Source organism: Motacilla alba, chromosome 14 (genome assembly GCF_015832195.1).
Source record: "Motacilla alba alba isolate MOTALB_02 chromosome 14, Motacilla_alba_V1.0_pri, whole genome shotgun sequence".
Classification (NCBI taxonomy): domain Eukaryota; kingdom Metazoa; phylum Chordata; class Aves; order Passeriformes; family Motacillidae; genus Motacilla; species Motacilla alba.
The window spans coordinates 3,810,432-3,827,223 of record NC_052029.1 but is presented as its reverse complement, the minus strand read 5'-3'; the positions used below and the strand labels follow the sequence as shown (position 1 = coordinate 3,827,223).

At 41.1% G+C, this 16,792-nt stretch overlaps 1 protein-coding gene across 24 annotated transcripts in view; it reads right to left on the bottom strand.

The window, feature by feature from the left end:
- Window positions 1–16,792, bottom strand: part of RBFOX1 (RNA binding fox-1 homolog 1) — a 1,167,310-nt gene that overhangs the window by 650,059 nt on the left and 500,459 nt on the right. For 23 of the 24 annotated variants that reach the window (XM_038151507.1, XM_038151462.1, XM_038151474.1 and 20 more), the window contains one exon: window positions 13,185–13,247. The exons of the other annotated variant lie outside the window; for it this stretch is intronic. In XM_038151507.1, the coding sequence (XP_038007435.1) occupies window positions 13,185–13,247 (63 nt within the window). The remainder of the gene's footprint in view (window positions 1–13,184; window positions 13,248–16,792) is intronic. 24 annotated transcript variants of the gene reach the window in all.

The following is a 16,792-nucleotide window of genomic DNA, read 5'->3' as shown; positions in this document are numbered from 1 at the left end:
ATGAATTCTAATGGGTGGTGAACGCTCACAGGAGATGATTCTGAACTGGGAATTAACATGAGAGTTATGGCACTGAGGAGAAGCCTTCAAACTGCAGGAAGCTTTGTTTCTGAATGGCTTCTGGGGCTTTTCTTTGTCTCTTTTTGAACACTCAGAGCAAAGGACTCCCCTTTACCCCTTGCTCAGAGGATCTTCCAGTTTGCAATCACTTAAAATAGAACCAAGATGAAATTGCATAAAATCTTGCAGATATCAAAAGTCCCACAATCCATAATGAAATAGAAAAGGGGATTTATTAACAAACCACGAAGTCACGGACACTGAAAGAAAATTTAATTCTAAAATTTCCTCTTCAGTTATACAGTATAGACTTCCTTCTATCAGAAAGAACTCTTTTCACTAGTTTTACATTGATATCGAGAAAAAACCTCAATGACAACCCAAAACAACACACAAAACAACTGTTTTTTCTTTATTTTAAGAGCAAATTAGGGAAAAATGATGCATGAAGACAGATTCCTGCATACAACTACAAGGAGATGCCTGTAACCCTTATTTTCTTCTGACAGACAGACTTAATTACAAACACATCTAAGCTGAGAAAAAAGGTTTTAAATATAACTTCTACATTATTATATTTTCTATATTTACGCAAGTATTTTGGCTATAAAAAGGAAATTATTTTAATCAAGGGATTAATGAGAAAACTTGACGTTCAAATTAGGTGTTATTCAACTACATTTGACAAGTATTTTCAGGAAGTTAATTTAGTTTCCTTCTCTCTCTTTTTTTTTTCTTCCTTCCCCCAGTATCTCACAACAGGAGGAGTTCTTTTACCTTATGGGCACTGATTTTCCACTGAAGGGCAGCAGAGCAGGCAAACCCCGGTGAGCTGGTGCTGCTGAGCCCAGCCAGCCCATCTGTGGGTAATTTCAGCACTCACAGATGCACCAATAGCCAGTGGCAGAGCTCATCTAGCACAGCCTCAGAGTTCACTTCAGACAGATGTTCTGGCAAAGCAGGAGAGTTAAAATGAAAAAAAAAAACAAACAAACCTAAAATCCAATTAAAACATCACCTCTATCTATCTATCTACCCATCCATCTATCCAATATCACCTCTGTCTTTCTGTCCATCCATCCATCCATCCATCCGTCCCCCACCTATCCATCTATCCCTCCACATCCATCCATCCATCCATCCATCCATCCATGTCCACCCATGCCTCCATCTCAGGGAGCAGCACTTTGCCCTCCCTGGCACACTGAGCAATGGCATCCCGAGTGGTTTTCTTCAATAATTCCTTGCATTTCTCTCCTTTCCCTCCCTGCCCCCCTGAGTCACTCCCTTGCTATCCCACCTCACTTATTTATTTGGTTAGTTGCTTGCTAACTGCAGCTTATTTGCACTTAAAATAGTCATTATCTTCCAGCATATCTAAATAATTAGGCTAATGACAGCAGGTTTATTTCTGTTGATTCAATAATGCATCACAGATAATATCACCATCCCAAGTCTGCTCATTTAGGAGTCATTAATAAGGCCTTCCACCAAATGGCAGAGTTGGCTGGCACGCTGCATTCAAACAGAATAATGAGGATGCAGTTAGCTTTGTTTCATTTGCTCCTGAATTCTTATGTAAATGGGTTATTTTCTCCAGTGTTTATCCATTATAAAAACACAGAAATTTACTCCAAAAATGAATGAAAAACTGCCTTCTCTGTGTTCAGCTGAACTTAGGAATGCTGGAAAAAAAGCAGGAAATAAATACTGTGGCCTGTACCATACTCTTGTATTAATGATATTTATCATTGATCATATTATTACGTTAATTATATCCACAAAACAGTGTCAGTCCTCTCCAGGTCACAACTATTCTGGGCAGAAGAGGACACAAAAGGTTGATTAAGGCTGGACATTAAAAAGAAAATCCCATCCCCACCCAGACACCAAACTGACCACTCCTTGATCTTTGGCTGAGAAAACACTTAAATTACAAGACCATTAAAAACATACATTCAAGTAACTGGTAGGGTTGTCTGCCTATAATGAATTTTAGTGGTTTTTCCAGTCTTGGACTTATAATTGATCAACTATCCTCATAGGATGTAATTATTAATTATCTTATAATTATTAACTATCCTCAGACGCTGCAGGAACACAGAAGGGGATCTACAAAATGTCCCAGGTTTGCTCCTGGGGGCACTGCCAGCAACAAGGAACACACCTGGTTTGAAAGCATTTCCCTTCCCACCAGCACTGCCTGGGAAAGCAGCTGGCTTGCAGCATCATTGGTATTGCTTACTATAAAATATGGATAGTTTTCTACCATTAATCAGAAAAACAAAAAAAAAAACAAAACAAAACAAAACAAAACAAAACAAAAAAAAAAAAAAAGGAGGATTGGGTGGCTAAGTATCAAAGCTGAGTGAACCTGCATCCCACATTACAGGACCCTGAAATGAGGTTTACCTGAAAGCCAAGGCACTGATTTTCTCCCTAAACAGATCAATAAAACATTTTGGAATCAAAAATTATGTGATCAGATTCAGTTCAATAGAAAATAGCTTTCAAGAAAACTACTGCCACTTTAAAAGATTTAAATAGTATTCTTTCATCGTAATTCAACAAATATATTTTATATTTTATAAGCCACTGAATAACATAAATGCCGATTCCTGTCTTTAAATTTCCCATTATGTATTTCTAGACACACAATTTCTGTACATAAAAAAACCATAACCAAGAGCCACACACCAGATCCATAAATACATTTCTAATGCCACACATCAGAGGAGCTGGTTTAACTGGATTGTGTCAGTTAAATCCCCTGTCCAACAACAATCACCTTTAGATGTTCATGAAAGAATCCAAGCACCAGTGTTGCCCACAGTAATCTGCAAAGAGGGATATCCTGCATTTTGTTGCGTAAGAAATACCATACATTAATTTAGACAATTATTCTTAACTCGCATTTCTTTTTTGCATCTGAGCTACCCCGTGGAAAAGCTGTTGAACAGCACAAAAAGAGCCATGCTTTCCATGAGTCACTGAGTCCATAATCCCTGCCTCATGAGTCATATCACTCGAACATCAATATTCAAATCAATAGCAATAATAACTCCAATCTAGCCTTTCTCCATGTCACTCATCTGTCGCTCCTTTCCCAAGGGAAAGGCTGTACCATGCATTCCCTGTCCCCGGCACAGCAGCTCCTCCTCCCCTCTGATCATTCCTTCCACCTTCCCTGGACCACACCTCTGTGAGACTCAGGGCCACCAAAACGTGTGTGCAGCAGCACACGTGAAACCAACTCCAGCAGAAACAGGGCTGTGTTTTCTGTCTTGAATGCCTCCTCTCCAAGTTGCTAAATATTCAATTTGCTTTTTCTGACAGCTGTCAAGCATGGAACTAATGCTGCTGAGAACTCCATCTGATGTTTCCAAAAAAACCCTTCTGAGCAATAATAGTCATGCATGCCCTCATCAAGGAAAGATTTCCATCTATTATGAAATTCTCAAAGTGAATTTTATTCTGGCACTTAATCCCTCAGCTTTTTGCACTTTCCCCATCAGTTTTAATTCCGCCTGCTTGGAACAATCCTGTCTCAACACAAACATGTGACATTATTTTGTCCCTTTTACAATCTGAGCACCATAGATTCCCATGCACTTCTCTTTATCAATCCCCTTCACTGTAAAAAATCAATTTTTTGAAAAAAATCAAAAATCAATAAACAAATCAAAAATCAATTAAAAAAATACTCATTCCAGTGAAATTCTGGCAGACCCAGTGGATTCATTACACTTCAGCCTCCTGGTTCATGGATGTGCCCCTAAAATCTCCCCATCCCTTCTCTCTGTTCTGAGATCCCAATTTCTAGTCCCCACTACCTGAATGTTTCTAGGGCTGCTGCTCTCCTCTGGGTCTGGCTGCATTTTCCCCCTGCTCTCCTTGTCTTTCCAGCGAATCCCTCTCCTCTCTCCCCAGCATAACCTGTATCTGCTATCTGCACCACGTGTCCTTTTATCAGCAATGACTGCATCAGCCACACACAGGGCTGGGACATCTTAATTCCATTCTGTGTGATTTCTTGAATAACTGGGTCACCAAGTGGGTTTTGCCTTCCAGTCCAACCTTCCTGCAGTGGTTCCATTGCTATTGCAGTTTAAGCAGATAATCCCCCTTCCCTAAAGAACAGATCTTTGTATGAGAACCTTCCCAGCTTTGCTGCAGAGAATACTAGTCCTTGGAATTTTGCAATTGGGCTTATTTTCAGGTTAGAATATTCTCAGGTGGCCTTTTCATACATTTTAGGGCTTTTATTCTTTCCATCCTGCACTATTAGCAATGAAAGAATTACGCTGTTTTTCTCCCCTCTGTTCCTTCAGCATTGAACCCAGAGAGCCCATAAAGGAAGTGACAAAATGTCCCCCTGGAATGCAGCATGAATCCAGGCAGGACTTCATTCCCAGACCTGAGAGAAGCAGGAGAAACATCCCACAAGGGGGAGAAGTGGGATGGAACAGAAAGAAGAGGAAGAGGAGCGTGCCTGGGACAGAGTGATGAAATCTCCAGAGGGTGCAGGCAAAACTGTGCTTGGGATAATTTCTCCACTTTGAACACTAAAAAGGGCTCCCAAGAAACCACAGAGGCAGAGTTTGGATACCAGGAAGGAGCAGTAGTGAGGGAGATCTTTACAAGGATCTGCATTTGGGACCAGTGTTCTGGAAGACATAATTTATTGACTTCTGGAGACAGAGCCACAGTCAATTTAAATATGGGCCATTTTCTTTAAGAATATGAATCGTGAAAAAGTTGTCTTCTATTACATCAAAGTGTCTTTCAGGGAAAACTAGATGATGATACAAATACCCCTGAACCTACTGAGGATCAGTCTATTCCATTTAACTGCACATCAGTTGGTACAAAATATTTTCAGCATTTCAACAAGTGAGCTTTAGAGGTGTTTTACAAGTACTCTCTGCAGAATGTTCCTGCTCTGTCCCTCTGGTACCCAACAAAGCTGAAGAAAAGCCCAACTCCAATGTTATTCATCAAGTTATGCAAATGCAGGTTTCCTGTGGTAGTTAAACATCAAGTCTAAACAAGGATTTTTTTATCCACAACTTATCAAGCACAGAGTGTGCTGTTCTGAGCATACCTGCAGCTTTTAAATCAAAATCCTCCTGAACACACTCCTTAAATAAAGATTCCTGAGTCAGTCATAGGAACTTGTATTGAGCTGCCATAAAATCACTTGTGTACTATCTGCTTTCATTAGTTGTAGTGGGTTTATTGTCTTACTAGCTCCCATCATTGTTTTATTTCTCCAGGTGAGTGTTATTTGAAGCCAAATAATTCATGTATTCAGAATTTCTGCCCTGAATGACAAAGACAGCTCCATGAAGCTGATTCTGCCCTGATCCACCCAGCTCCCATTGTCAGATTATCCAACAGTTTTAGCAGAACTGATCTCTCAAAGTGGGATCAGAGCACACAGGGGAGTAGAGCCCAGTCCCAGTGGCTTCTGCCACTTCATCATTTCCCCTCTAACTTTGGATTGAATCCTCTGCAGATTTTGCTATTAAAATGAGATATTTGCATAATTCTAGTTCACATTTTTGCTGCCAGGTTTCATCCATGGTGCTCCTGCCTCCTGCATGCTTTTCTTTATGGCTCCCTGTTGTGCTACTAGTGACCAAAGTGCAAAAAAGCTTGTCAGACAAAACAGGGCCTATTGCCTACAGGAAAAAAACTTGGAACCAGAAAATACAAATATTTGGAAACCATAACTCATGCTGAAATTTTCTTTTGGGTTTCAAGGAATCTGAGTGGCAAAGAAATTGATTTGTTCTTCAATATCCTAACCTGGCTCACACAAAAGACAGAAAACCATCTTAAATTATTTTGTCTCTGCAATTTCTATTACTTGTAGGCTCTGCAGATCTGAAAATCAATAGTACACAACATCTTGGTCTTGATAAAAACATAATTTGTGAAGGATTTCAGATCAATTTTTTTCTCAGTGTAGGTCCAACATATATATATTTTTTATAACTGTGTCATTTAGCTGTGTAAACTATCCTTCAAGATAAGGGAAAAAAAACCCACAAAAACAAACTCTCAAACAAACAAAACCACCCTGCCAGTGCTTCTCTTCTCTTTTCTAGGTGTGCTCATGAAATTTCCTCTGGGGTGCAACTGAGGAAAGCAGAAACTTCACAGAGGAAAAAAAAGAGGAGCATTACAGGTGTGGCAGGGGTAGGGTTAATTTCCATCACAGAAATGCAAATACAGCCCATGTGGGGCTGTGTTTTGGATTCGTGACTAAAGCAGTGCTGGTAAGGGTCTTATTGCTATTGCCAGGCTGTGGCTGAGCAGTGTTTGCACAGCATCAGGGCTGTCTTTATTTATTTTTTTTTCTCTTCTTTTTTCTCACTCTCCCTCCTCAACCAGTGAGCTGGAGCTGCACAAGAATTTAGGAATTTAGGAGAGGACACAGCCCTCCCTCTGCACCCACAGCCAAGAACTCAGCTCTTTGACCCACCAGCCCAAGCTTGCCCTGATTAGGGTTTTGTTTTTGTGCAATGGGTTTTGTTAGGTCACAGACAAACTGCTCTCCCTAATGCATTAACAGGTGTAAACACATTTCAATAGAGTAAAAGATAAAGGGTTCACTCCCTGGTGAGAAACCCCACACTGCTGAATCCCAGTGGTAAGTTCTAGAATGTTCCACAGTGCAGTGGGCTCCTAGGAAGGTCCACAGTCAGAAGCAGTTCTGGGAGGCACATCTCAGTTTCTGATATTAAACACTCCTGAAGGAAAAGTAAATGCTGCCAGATAAAAATCTACTTTGCCAAACTCATGTTGTTTCACCTCTTTAAATTTCTCAAACAATGTAGTGTGAGGATAAACTTTTCATTTTGCATCAACAGATCTTCCTTACTCCCCAGAGCTCTTCTTCCTCCCTAGAGATGCATTTTCCAACTGCCACCCCATATCCAAAATTGAAAGACCTATCAGTTATATGACTTCTAACACATCTTGCAGGAGAAATAAAAATTCCCACAAAGGCTGTTGTTTATTGGTTGTGCCTGTGCTACACAGGAATTACACCACAACACAGACTTGTGAACTCAGTAACTAACCTCAAATGTAATGGTGGGCCAAAAAGGAAATGAAATTTTCCCCACCTCTAAATTCTTGCAATCCAATGCTCCTGTTCATTTCCATGAGCAGTAAAGACATTCCCCCACTGGAAGAGGACCAGGCCCAGGTATGCTCAGCAGGACCTCAGATCAGGATAAATGCCATTTATAGCGGCATTAGATGGGCTCTGAGCGCTCTGTGTGCAGGGACAGTGATTCCCCTCTGACCACAGCACTGAGGGACCCCACTCTGACCATGAGGGACCTCACCCTGACCCTGAAAGACCACACTTTGAGCCTGAGGGACCCCACTCTGACCCTGAGGGACCTCACTGTGACCCTGAGTGCCGTGCTGAGGCTCAGGGCTCTCCCTGTCCTTGGCCAGCCCTTGGTGCCCCAGGCAGGCTCAGGCTGCAGCTGCATTCAGGACGGAGCAGCACTCACTGGCAGCAGCAGTGTTTCCCTCCAGCAGCACACCCCAAAACCCAGAGCACCTGGCCAGGTTTAAAATCTGCTGTACTGAATGCCCAAGTGCCTGCCGTGGCTGCACCTCCACCCTGCATAACCAAATAAAAGTTTCAGAAGTCTGTAAGCTCTTCAAAGAGAAGGGGATCAAGTGTATATCTTCATTAAAGGATGGGGACACCCTTGACATGACCCAGATCATCACTAGGAATGTCGTATTTCAATTAGCTTTGCCCTGTGCTGATAGGACTTTGCATATCACACACTTTCCATGCACATTTAATAACTGCAGGATTTTCTTAAGGAAAAAAATTTCAAATTTTATGAGACAGGAAGGAGCATGAAATTATAAGGTCTTTTTCACTGTTAAATGAAAAAATCATTAAGAATAAAAGTTACTGCATTAGAGGCAGAGCAGAGGAAAGATGGCCCAAGAACGTAGGCAATGATTTGGGATTTGAGAAACATGAATTCAAATCCTAGCTCTGCTATAGTCCTTCTCCTGGCACATCACTCAGGCTGCTCAATTTTCTGGCTTCTCCTTCTGTAATAATGAGATAATAGCACATACTAATCTCACAGGAATATTGGGGCTTGATAGCTCTTAAATGCCACGGAGCTGTGGAAATGAACTTGATCAAAACCCCCCTAATGCTGCAATCTGGAGAATATCCAGAGTGCAAACAATTGCCAGCGCAAGTATTTTGGGTGTTTACATGCATGTGGAAATTTTCATCAAGTCTGAGTAAGAAAATATCTGCACTGTGATATTTATGAAGGAAGAATCTCAGTGGTGTCAGAAAAGAGGCTGCTAGGTACAGCAAATTCACAGGCCCAGGCCAGGCTGTATTTAACCCCCAAGGCTTTTACTTGGTTAACTCAAAACACCACTTGGGAAGATAGAGAATTTAGAAAGTTCACAGAATAATCCATCAGAAAGAAATAGGGACTGAATTCTTAAAAGAGAAGAAGGAGAAATTAGGAAATTGTTACAATATTTCTTTACATGTACATTTGTGTACGGGCAAAGGAAATGCTAATTTTAGTTATAATTTGTGATAATCTAAAATGATACTTCAAAAAACCCTCATGTTACAAATCTGCCTCTTGTTTTCAAGATGTCCTACTCGATTTCAGTGAGCCTTATGCTCCTGAATCTGCTCTGAGAGAGTAACTTTACTGCCCAAATAAACACAGAAATCACCTGCAGCAGTGATAAAGCACAATCTAAACAAGGAGAGCTCCTTTATTTCTGTAGGAAGATCATGGTTTCAGTGAACTGAGCAGCAGAACCACCCGTAAATCACAAGCAGAGCACTGATACTCTGGTTTGTCGCCCTTTTACCATTCAGTAAATGACAAATTATAGCAGTGGTTTAACAGTAACTCCTATCAACCTGCTCCCACATAACTGCTCCTTCATCCAAAAAAATGGTGATTTTACTCATAAAAACTTCACATTAATGACAGCAAGGAAAAAGCCCATAACATTTTCTTCCCCTGAGGTAAATGAAACCTTGGAACACGCAGACTTAAAAAATCCCAAGCCCACCAGATTAAACAAAATAAGTATATTTAGCTCTCTAAACAGGAAAGCACATATCTACTGAAACATATCTAACTAATGGAAAAGCAATATTACCAACCAGCCACCTAACACTGAATTACCTCGCAGCAGCACTAGGGAAAAAAAAAGATAAACCCGACACAGGTCAGGCTCAGCTACCCTAGTTAAGCTTTTTCTGAAGCAAAAAGCAACAACATCCATGAGAATATTCTGCTGCTCATCATTAGGAGTGGGCAAATGCCTCGCTGCTCCTGGTCTTTAATGAATTCCTACAATAACTGTTGAAGATATTTGAAGATATTGCAAAACAACAATGAATAATGTGACAGTGGAGCAGATCCTAACAACGAAACAGTTCCCCATCCTAGCTGAGATAAAGTAATGGAGCAGAACTTACTGCATCATTTACGTTGTCTAACTACCATTCTTCATCCCTTTTTTACTGTAATTTGCGCATATCAGTAATTCAAAGTGCTGCAATTTAAAAAATATTCAACTCTCTAGACTAATACTCTCATTCAGACTGCATCAGAATAGAGAGAGATGAATAAAAAAAGAGTACCGTCATTAATTTTTTTTCTTCTATATTTTTTAGAATAAAGTTATAATATTGGTTTCTTTCTAAGAGAATTGTGGTATTTTAGAATAGGTCTCTTTCACAATTCTTTTTTTTCCACACCTCTCAGCTGGAAATCCCTAGATCACACTAAACTCCTCAGACTCCTCTATGGCAGGCTATGATGTTTTGGAAAATAAATTTATTGTTTTAACAATTTTTCAAGATGTGTTTAATGAGAGGGAAAAAAGGACTCATAATGCCCTATAATATTTTCAATGCTGTTACAGCTATTTCTCCCTTATTTTGTTCTGCGTGTTTAGAATTCCAAGGAAAACACAGCTCACTCTAAAATTAGAGGAAAGGGGTTTAAACGCCTTTCTTTCACTGGCTTTATAAGCCCTTCCTGCAGGTGCCTCTGCTCACTGCCAGACTGCTCTGCAAGGTAAGACTGGAGAGCAAAAGCCTTTTAGCATAAATATCTTTACATTCAGCAGGGTTTAAAACATGGACAGCCATGGCAGACCTGCCAAAGGATGAAGCTGTCAAATTAACATGAAGCAGCACCCCTGGCTCATCTTTTCTCTGTTACTTTAAAATCTCCTAGGCAAGGAAAGGTGTTACTAATAAACAAGATCACTTAATTACAGTATGTTTATCAAATTATGGAACAGCTGTTGCTGCATGCACAACCTGAAGAGTCAGAAAAAAACAACAGAATGGCAAGAATTGTAGAAACTTTCTGCCAAACACTGAAACACTTCTGATTTATTTTCTTTTTTTCAGAGAACTCCAGTGCAATACAGAAGGGAAATGTCTTGTTTGCCAAAGGATTGCAGTTTCAGGCAAGGGAAGCGTATAGGGGAGGGCAAAGCACAGCAATTCCTCGTTCAGGATAAGCTCAGAGAAATGCAGCCCAGCCCAAGTGTCCAGCCCTGTGAGCTGAGAGCCCTTCAGTGAGCTTCCCCTGCCAGCACTCACAGATCCCCCCAGCTCCTGGGTTTCACTTGGGGCTGGGGCAGCACAGCCAGAGCAGGGTGCTGCTCCCAGCACTGCCCTCTGCAGCATCCCCACCTCAGGCAATCCCACTTGGTCTCCAGGCAATGGGAAAACCTCTCCACACCAGGCAATCAGTGAAGACTCTGCTTTATCTGGGTTTTACATCCATTTCTGCTACAGACCCCCTGCCAGTCACTATTTGTCCTTGATTTCCCACTGTATATTTGGAACAATTCTATCTCCTCTGCCTGTCATGTTTATTTTCAGTGGTTTTCTGGAGCTGTCTTCTATTGCTTTGTTTACTGGTTTGCTCAATGCACTGCAGCTTTGCTGGAGTACTGGAGGCATTACTGCACCATTAACAGAAGGTCAAACACCCAAATCCATAGGCTGTGAAACTGAATTTTAAAATCCAGGATTTCTCTGTAGCTAGGCGGTCAAAACTAGACTTACCTCAACATATTTCTCTATCAAAATGAAACAGGAAAACACTGCAAAGCAACTATAGCTAGGAATTGAACTGAAATTCAACCCAAGGACACTGAATACAAAATTCAATTATTACAAGAGATTTTGAGAAGGAGCAGATATTCATTTCAACACATGCAATTCCAACACCTCAACACCTGAGTGCTGGACTGGAATTTCTGGTTTGAAATGCTTTTTTTTCAGGCAGGGAAGGGGACAGAGCATTTCAGCAGTGTGGTAGCTGTGCCCCATGTCCCGGGGGTGAGGAGGGCATCCCGCCCAGCCAGATGGAGCTGCCAGGAGCCAGCTCCCATCCAGAGCTGTTTCCAGGCAACACTCAGGGCTGGGGCTGAGCCTGCTGACACAGGGACCCCTCAGCTGATGGAGAGTCCTGCTGCTGGTTATGGGCACCAGGAAAATAATCAACAAATGATGCACGTGGAGGTTCAGGAGCATTAAACCTTCCTCAGGCTCCAAACAAGCATTTTCTTCTTCTTTCTTCTTCTAGGTCCCCAAACCTCTGCTTTAGCTGGCTGAGGGAAAAAATGAATATCTTTTCCTGGAAACTAAATTTATAGCTACTGAGGCATTGTGTTCACAGCCAAATTACTGTTAGCTTCCTCAAAACATGCTGTGATTATCCCAGGGACCGCTGTCTCCCCTGGGTTGGAAACCCCAACCTCCTTCGTGCAATTTTTACCAGAATTTTTCTAACAAAAGCTGTCAATTGCATCAAATTCTGCTAAGGGCTGTAAGGTTATTCTGTGCTAAAAAATACTGTTCGTGATAGAGGAAAAGCTAAAAGCAACAAGCATGCTGAGCACTACAGAATTGATTTAAATCTATCCTCAAGATGAACAGGCTTTTTTTTTTTTTTTCCATCCAGTAAGCCAGGCAGTCTTTTTGAAATAATGAAATCTTGTTTCAAAGGCATTAGGAGGAAGATTGTGTTCAGTGTAGGAGAATAAATGCAAAACTCTTTTTTTTCTAGCAAGGACTGTGTGTCTAATTTTTCGGTGACATGAAACTTTGTGTGTTGGGGCAGAACTCAGCTTCTCACATGAATACAGTGGAAGAAAAAAGTGAACATAGTCTATTATTTTGTCAATACCCAGGTGCAACACAGAACAACGAAGAGTGTAATTATAAATGTATATAAAGCAAAAATATACTCAGTCTAATAGAGAATAAGCCATGTTCACTACATAATACAAAATATCTGAGAACTGGAGTTTATTTTAAGCAGAGGATTATTAAAAACTGTTTAAGTATAAAATACACATCTACCACGAATTACACAGTTTTGTGTCACACTTCTGTGTTTACCATAAATATAGAAAGCTATATCCTGAAAAAAAAGTGCTTAATCATTATTATTTTTATGTATGTACGACAAAGAAAAAGTTTACTAAAGAATAAATTCCAAGTATGGAATTTATTTTTGAGCAACAATTTATTTATTTATTTTTGAGCAACAAGTGTTTTGGATTTGAAAGCCTCTTCTCAGAAAGGGAAAAGGCAAAAAACAGATCAGTACAATTACTTTTTTCACATGTCCTATAAATTTTGGAGCTTAATTCATGATATTCCCTATTCTGACTTTATGGAGAGCATTTTCTAAAGGACAGCATGATGAATTAATTATCCAGAGCTGTTCTGAGGGCAAAAAGTGTCTGTGAGTAGTCTGTACACAAAGTAATCAGCCAAAGGTGACACAAACACGACAGTGACACAACCCAAACACACACAAGGGAAACACAAGAGAAAATCACTTTAACCTACAGCCAGAACCAGGCAAGACTATTTCCTCAGGATGTCACTGCTCACTGAAGACTGAAAGCCCTCAGACCCTTTACTTGTGCTCTATTAGCCTGGCGATGCAGCAAGCTGGAGAGTCCCAGGGATTTCTGCATTAATTGTGAGAGCACAGGAGAGATCTGGGGAAATCAACAGGCAAGACAAAAAGCCAGGGACTTACTGAGAGGAGGCTCTGCTCATGGAAACAATAGGCACCACTCGCATGGGGCTTCTGTGGAGTTTCCTGGGGAGAGAAAATCACATTCTTATTGGGAATGAAGGATCAGGGCAGCTCCTGCTTGTGCCCTGCCCTCACAGAAAGATCCTACAAAAAATACAATTGCTAATGCACTGCTCGGGCTGCCACTGCACACCCTGTTGGGTCAGAGGTGGGTTTTTATTGTAGCACAAAGCCAAACAGCAAAACAGCAAAATCTGGTTATTGATTCACAAAGCAGGATTTTATTATTTATTAAACATTTTATTATTTATTAAACATTGCATGGATAGTAAATGGGTTCACACAGTTTGCAATGCATTTGAAACCAAAATATATGTTTTCATTGCAAATTTACCTACTAAAATAGACATTACTTAGCTATAACTGTAAATTTTCCCCAGCACAGGTTTCTGTTTCAGCAGGAACACACCACTGTAATTTGCTTTTTGTGTATCCTTCAATTGAAAATTTGCAGTATTTTTGCAAAAGAAAAATTTTCATAAAATGCATAACCAAAAGGGGGGCATTCAGAATATATTTTATAAGCACATATTCGGGAATTCCAGTTGGGTAACACTATTCCATGCCATTCTTATTAATGAGCAGCTGTGACATGTAACATTTTACTGAATTATTCACTGAATTTTAGTAGGTACAGTAAGCTCAGCCATGTTTTATCTAACAGATTCTCCCTACATGCATTTTTCATTTCCACGTGCAATATGTACTCTTTGATACAAATACTCCTGGAAATAGAATTTTTTGTTCATGTTTGGAGTCTCCATGGATAATACACACCTAGGTCAGAGCATAATCAATTCATTCTGTGAGTAAATTTAACACATTTTTATCCACTTCAGTAAAGCTCCTGACAGTAAACATTTAGGGTATTTTTTCATGAAATCTCCTGCCCCTTATATGTGGTTTTACTTTAAACAAAAGAAATAAATAAAAATTTTAAAAAATCGGCGAAGTTTCTTTCTAATGCAACAGAGGAAAAATGGGAACAAGAAGCACCAGCAGCAGAAAGGCACATGCTCAATAGACATGCCAGGCAGGATTGCAATGATCACACCTCCTGATAAAAGAATTTCAGAGTTTGGAAAGGTGACAAGCAGGAGCAGCAAACACTTGAATTTCTGTCTCCTTGGAGCTGGGCCATCACTAGGGGAGCATCTCTTGGAGTTGAGAGCCAGCTTCACACTGCTGCTCTCAGCAGCAATGGCAGCTGCCTGACTGCCCCAACCCTCCCAACAACCAGTTTTGGAGCTGAACACGCAAGTTTCTTCTCATTTATGTGTTGTTGGGCAAAAGCAAGAGTGGCACCCTTAGAAACTGCCACTCTGTACAGATTTCTGTCCACCCAAGGGAACACCCAGCCCTGCTGGGCACTGCAGCCCCCTGGCACCAGCAGCCAGCTCAGGGCAGCTCCTTGGGCAGGGCAAATCCCACAGCACTGGTGACATTCCATCACCTACTCCACTGCAGGTCACAGTGTCCAGGGCTTGTACAGACTGAAATTCTCTGCCTTACCAAGTACACTGAATTTGTTACCCAGCTACCCTGGCAATAACTAAACGATGAGCAGGATTTCAGGCATATTCACGTGACTTTATGGAGCAACTTCCAGTAGAAGAAAACTACAGGAAGAAGCTGGAAAATGCCAGTAATTTTGTGTGAAAAACCTCTACTGTAATTGTGATAAAATCCTATTTGCAGGCCTCGGGATAACCTGGCTGGCTCTGGATTTGGGCATTACACCTTGTTCTTCACACTACACAAAATGCCACTGGGAGCTGCCCACACAGCTACAAGCAATCCTGTGGAGAAACAGCACATGCACATTTCCAGGGCCAAATTTCCTTTTCCACAACTGCCACAAATTGTGGCAACACACGAAACAGGCAAGTTTTGCACTCCTATGACTAAGAAATAAGTTCCCAGTCAGCCAAGTTTTGCTTGCAGCTGGTGTTACAACATCTGCACGTGACAGGCACACCAAGAACAGCAGAACCTGACCACAGTGCTCCTGCTCTGCTCAGAGACAAGGGAAACTGCACAGGCAGCTGGAGGGAGCCCAGGTGAGTGTGCAGGGAGAAGTTTGGCACAGATGGTGATCTATTAGGATTCACTTAAGAATGAAGAAGTGTTTCCACGTAAAAGTGTCAGTACTGAGACACCCCAAGGGCTTCTCCCTCAGGGCAGCAGCTCAGGCAGCCCCAGCAAGCTGAGGTTGTTCTGCAGGGTCACTGAGACAGAGCCCAGGCCATCCAGGCTTCAAAAATATCACTAGATCCAAGCATTCTAAGAGTATCCCAGACATGTTATTATTTTCCAGTAGAAGTGGCTTCGTTAAGCATTATATTAAAGAAAAAAAATTACCTAAAGCAATAATAAAAATCACTACTAATACATATACACAATTACTAAGCCTGACTTAACATCTACTGCTTCAGACCTTTATCAAAAGCCTACGTCTAAATTGATCTAATCTGATATTTTTTAATTTTGTTCTAAAAATGCAATTAAACAATGATATCTCTTGCTGCAAGTTAAAAGCCATTCCCTTTAGATAACAACCAAATACAACAAGCAGTGAGTTCTGCCATCATTAGACTTCTAACCATATTACTTCTATTTTGAGGCTTTTTTTGTTTGGTCTCAGTTTAATTTCCTGTCAGCCTTACAAGAGATTTCTAATGTTTGGGCTGTAGGATATGCTCTGATTAAAAATAATCTTCCCAATTACTGCCTGGCACGACTCTACTGCCACATGCACTCTGCCACTGGCTTCTGCATTTCTGTCAGCAGTAATTGTGTCTGTAGCTTCTAACTGTAAATGAAAACCCAGGGGGCATATTTGGGTTCCAGTTTCCTTTGCCCAGCCATATCTTTTAATTTGCAGTGTCTGTCAAAAGGAGATGTTTGTAGGCACTAAAAGGAAATCCTCAGAACATCAGGTTAAAAAAAAGGGAAAAGGAGAAAAAACAAAATGCAACTGGAATATGATAAACCACATTTGATATTTATGCCAGGATACTCAACACAGAGCAGCTCACTGCCTTGATTAGCCTTAGAAGAGGGGACTGAAACCATTTACTGAGCATTTCTAGCTGCACTTTATTACCATTAAATTTAATCCTGAATCTTAAGCATCACCTTACTATGGCTATTTTTTTTTAATTCAATCATTGCAGTGAATACTTTACAGAACAGCATTTCCTATCACAATGGAAAAAAGATTATTTCTCAGGCTCTGGGCCCTGGCCTGAACTGTGCCAGGGGTTTCCACCCCCAGCCTGGCTGACCCTCAGACATGGCCCTCTGACTACACTGCTCCTCCTCTCCAGCCTCTGGGTTCCTGGGGGGACTCCAGAGCCCAAGGGTCCCCTTGTCCCCCTCCATCCCAAGGGGCTGCTGCTCCTGGAGTCCCCAGATGGATCCTGGGGCTGTCAGTGATGCCTTGAGAAGGCTGCCCTAGAACAGAGGCTGGACAGAGCTAAGGAATAAAGCAGGGATTTATTAAAAGGCCTCCATGGATGCACCTTGGGCAGCACAAGAGCCCAGCC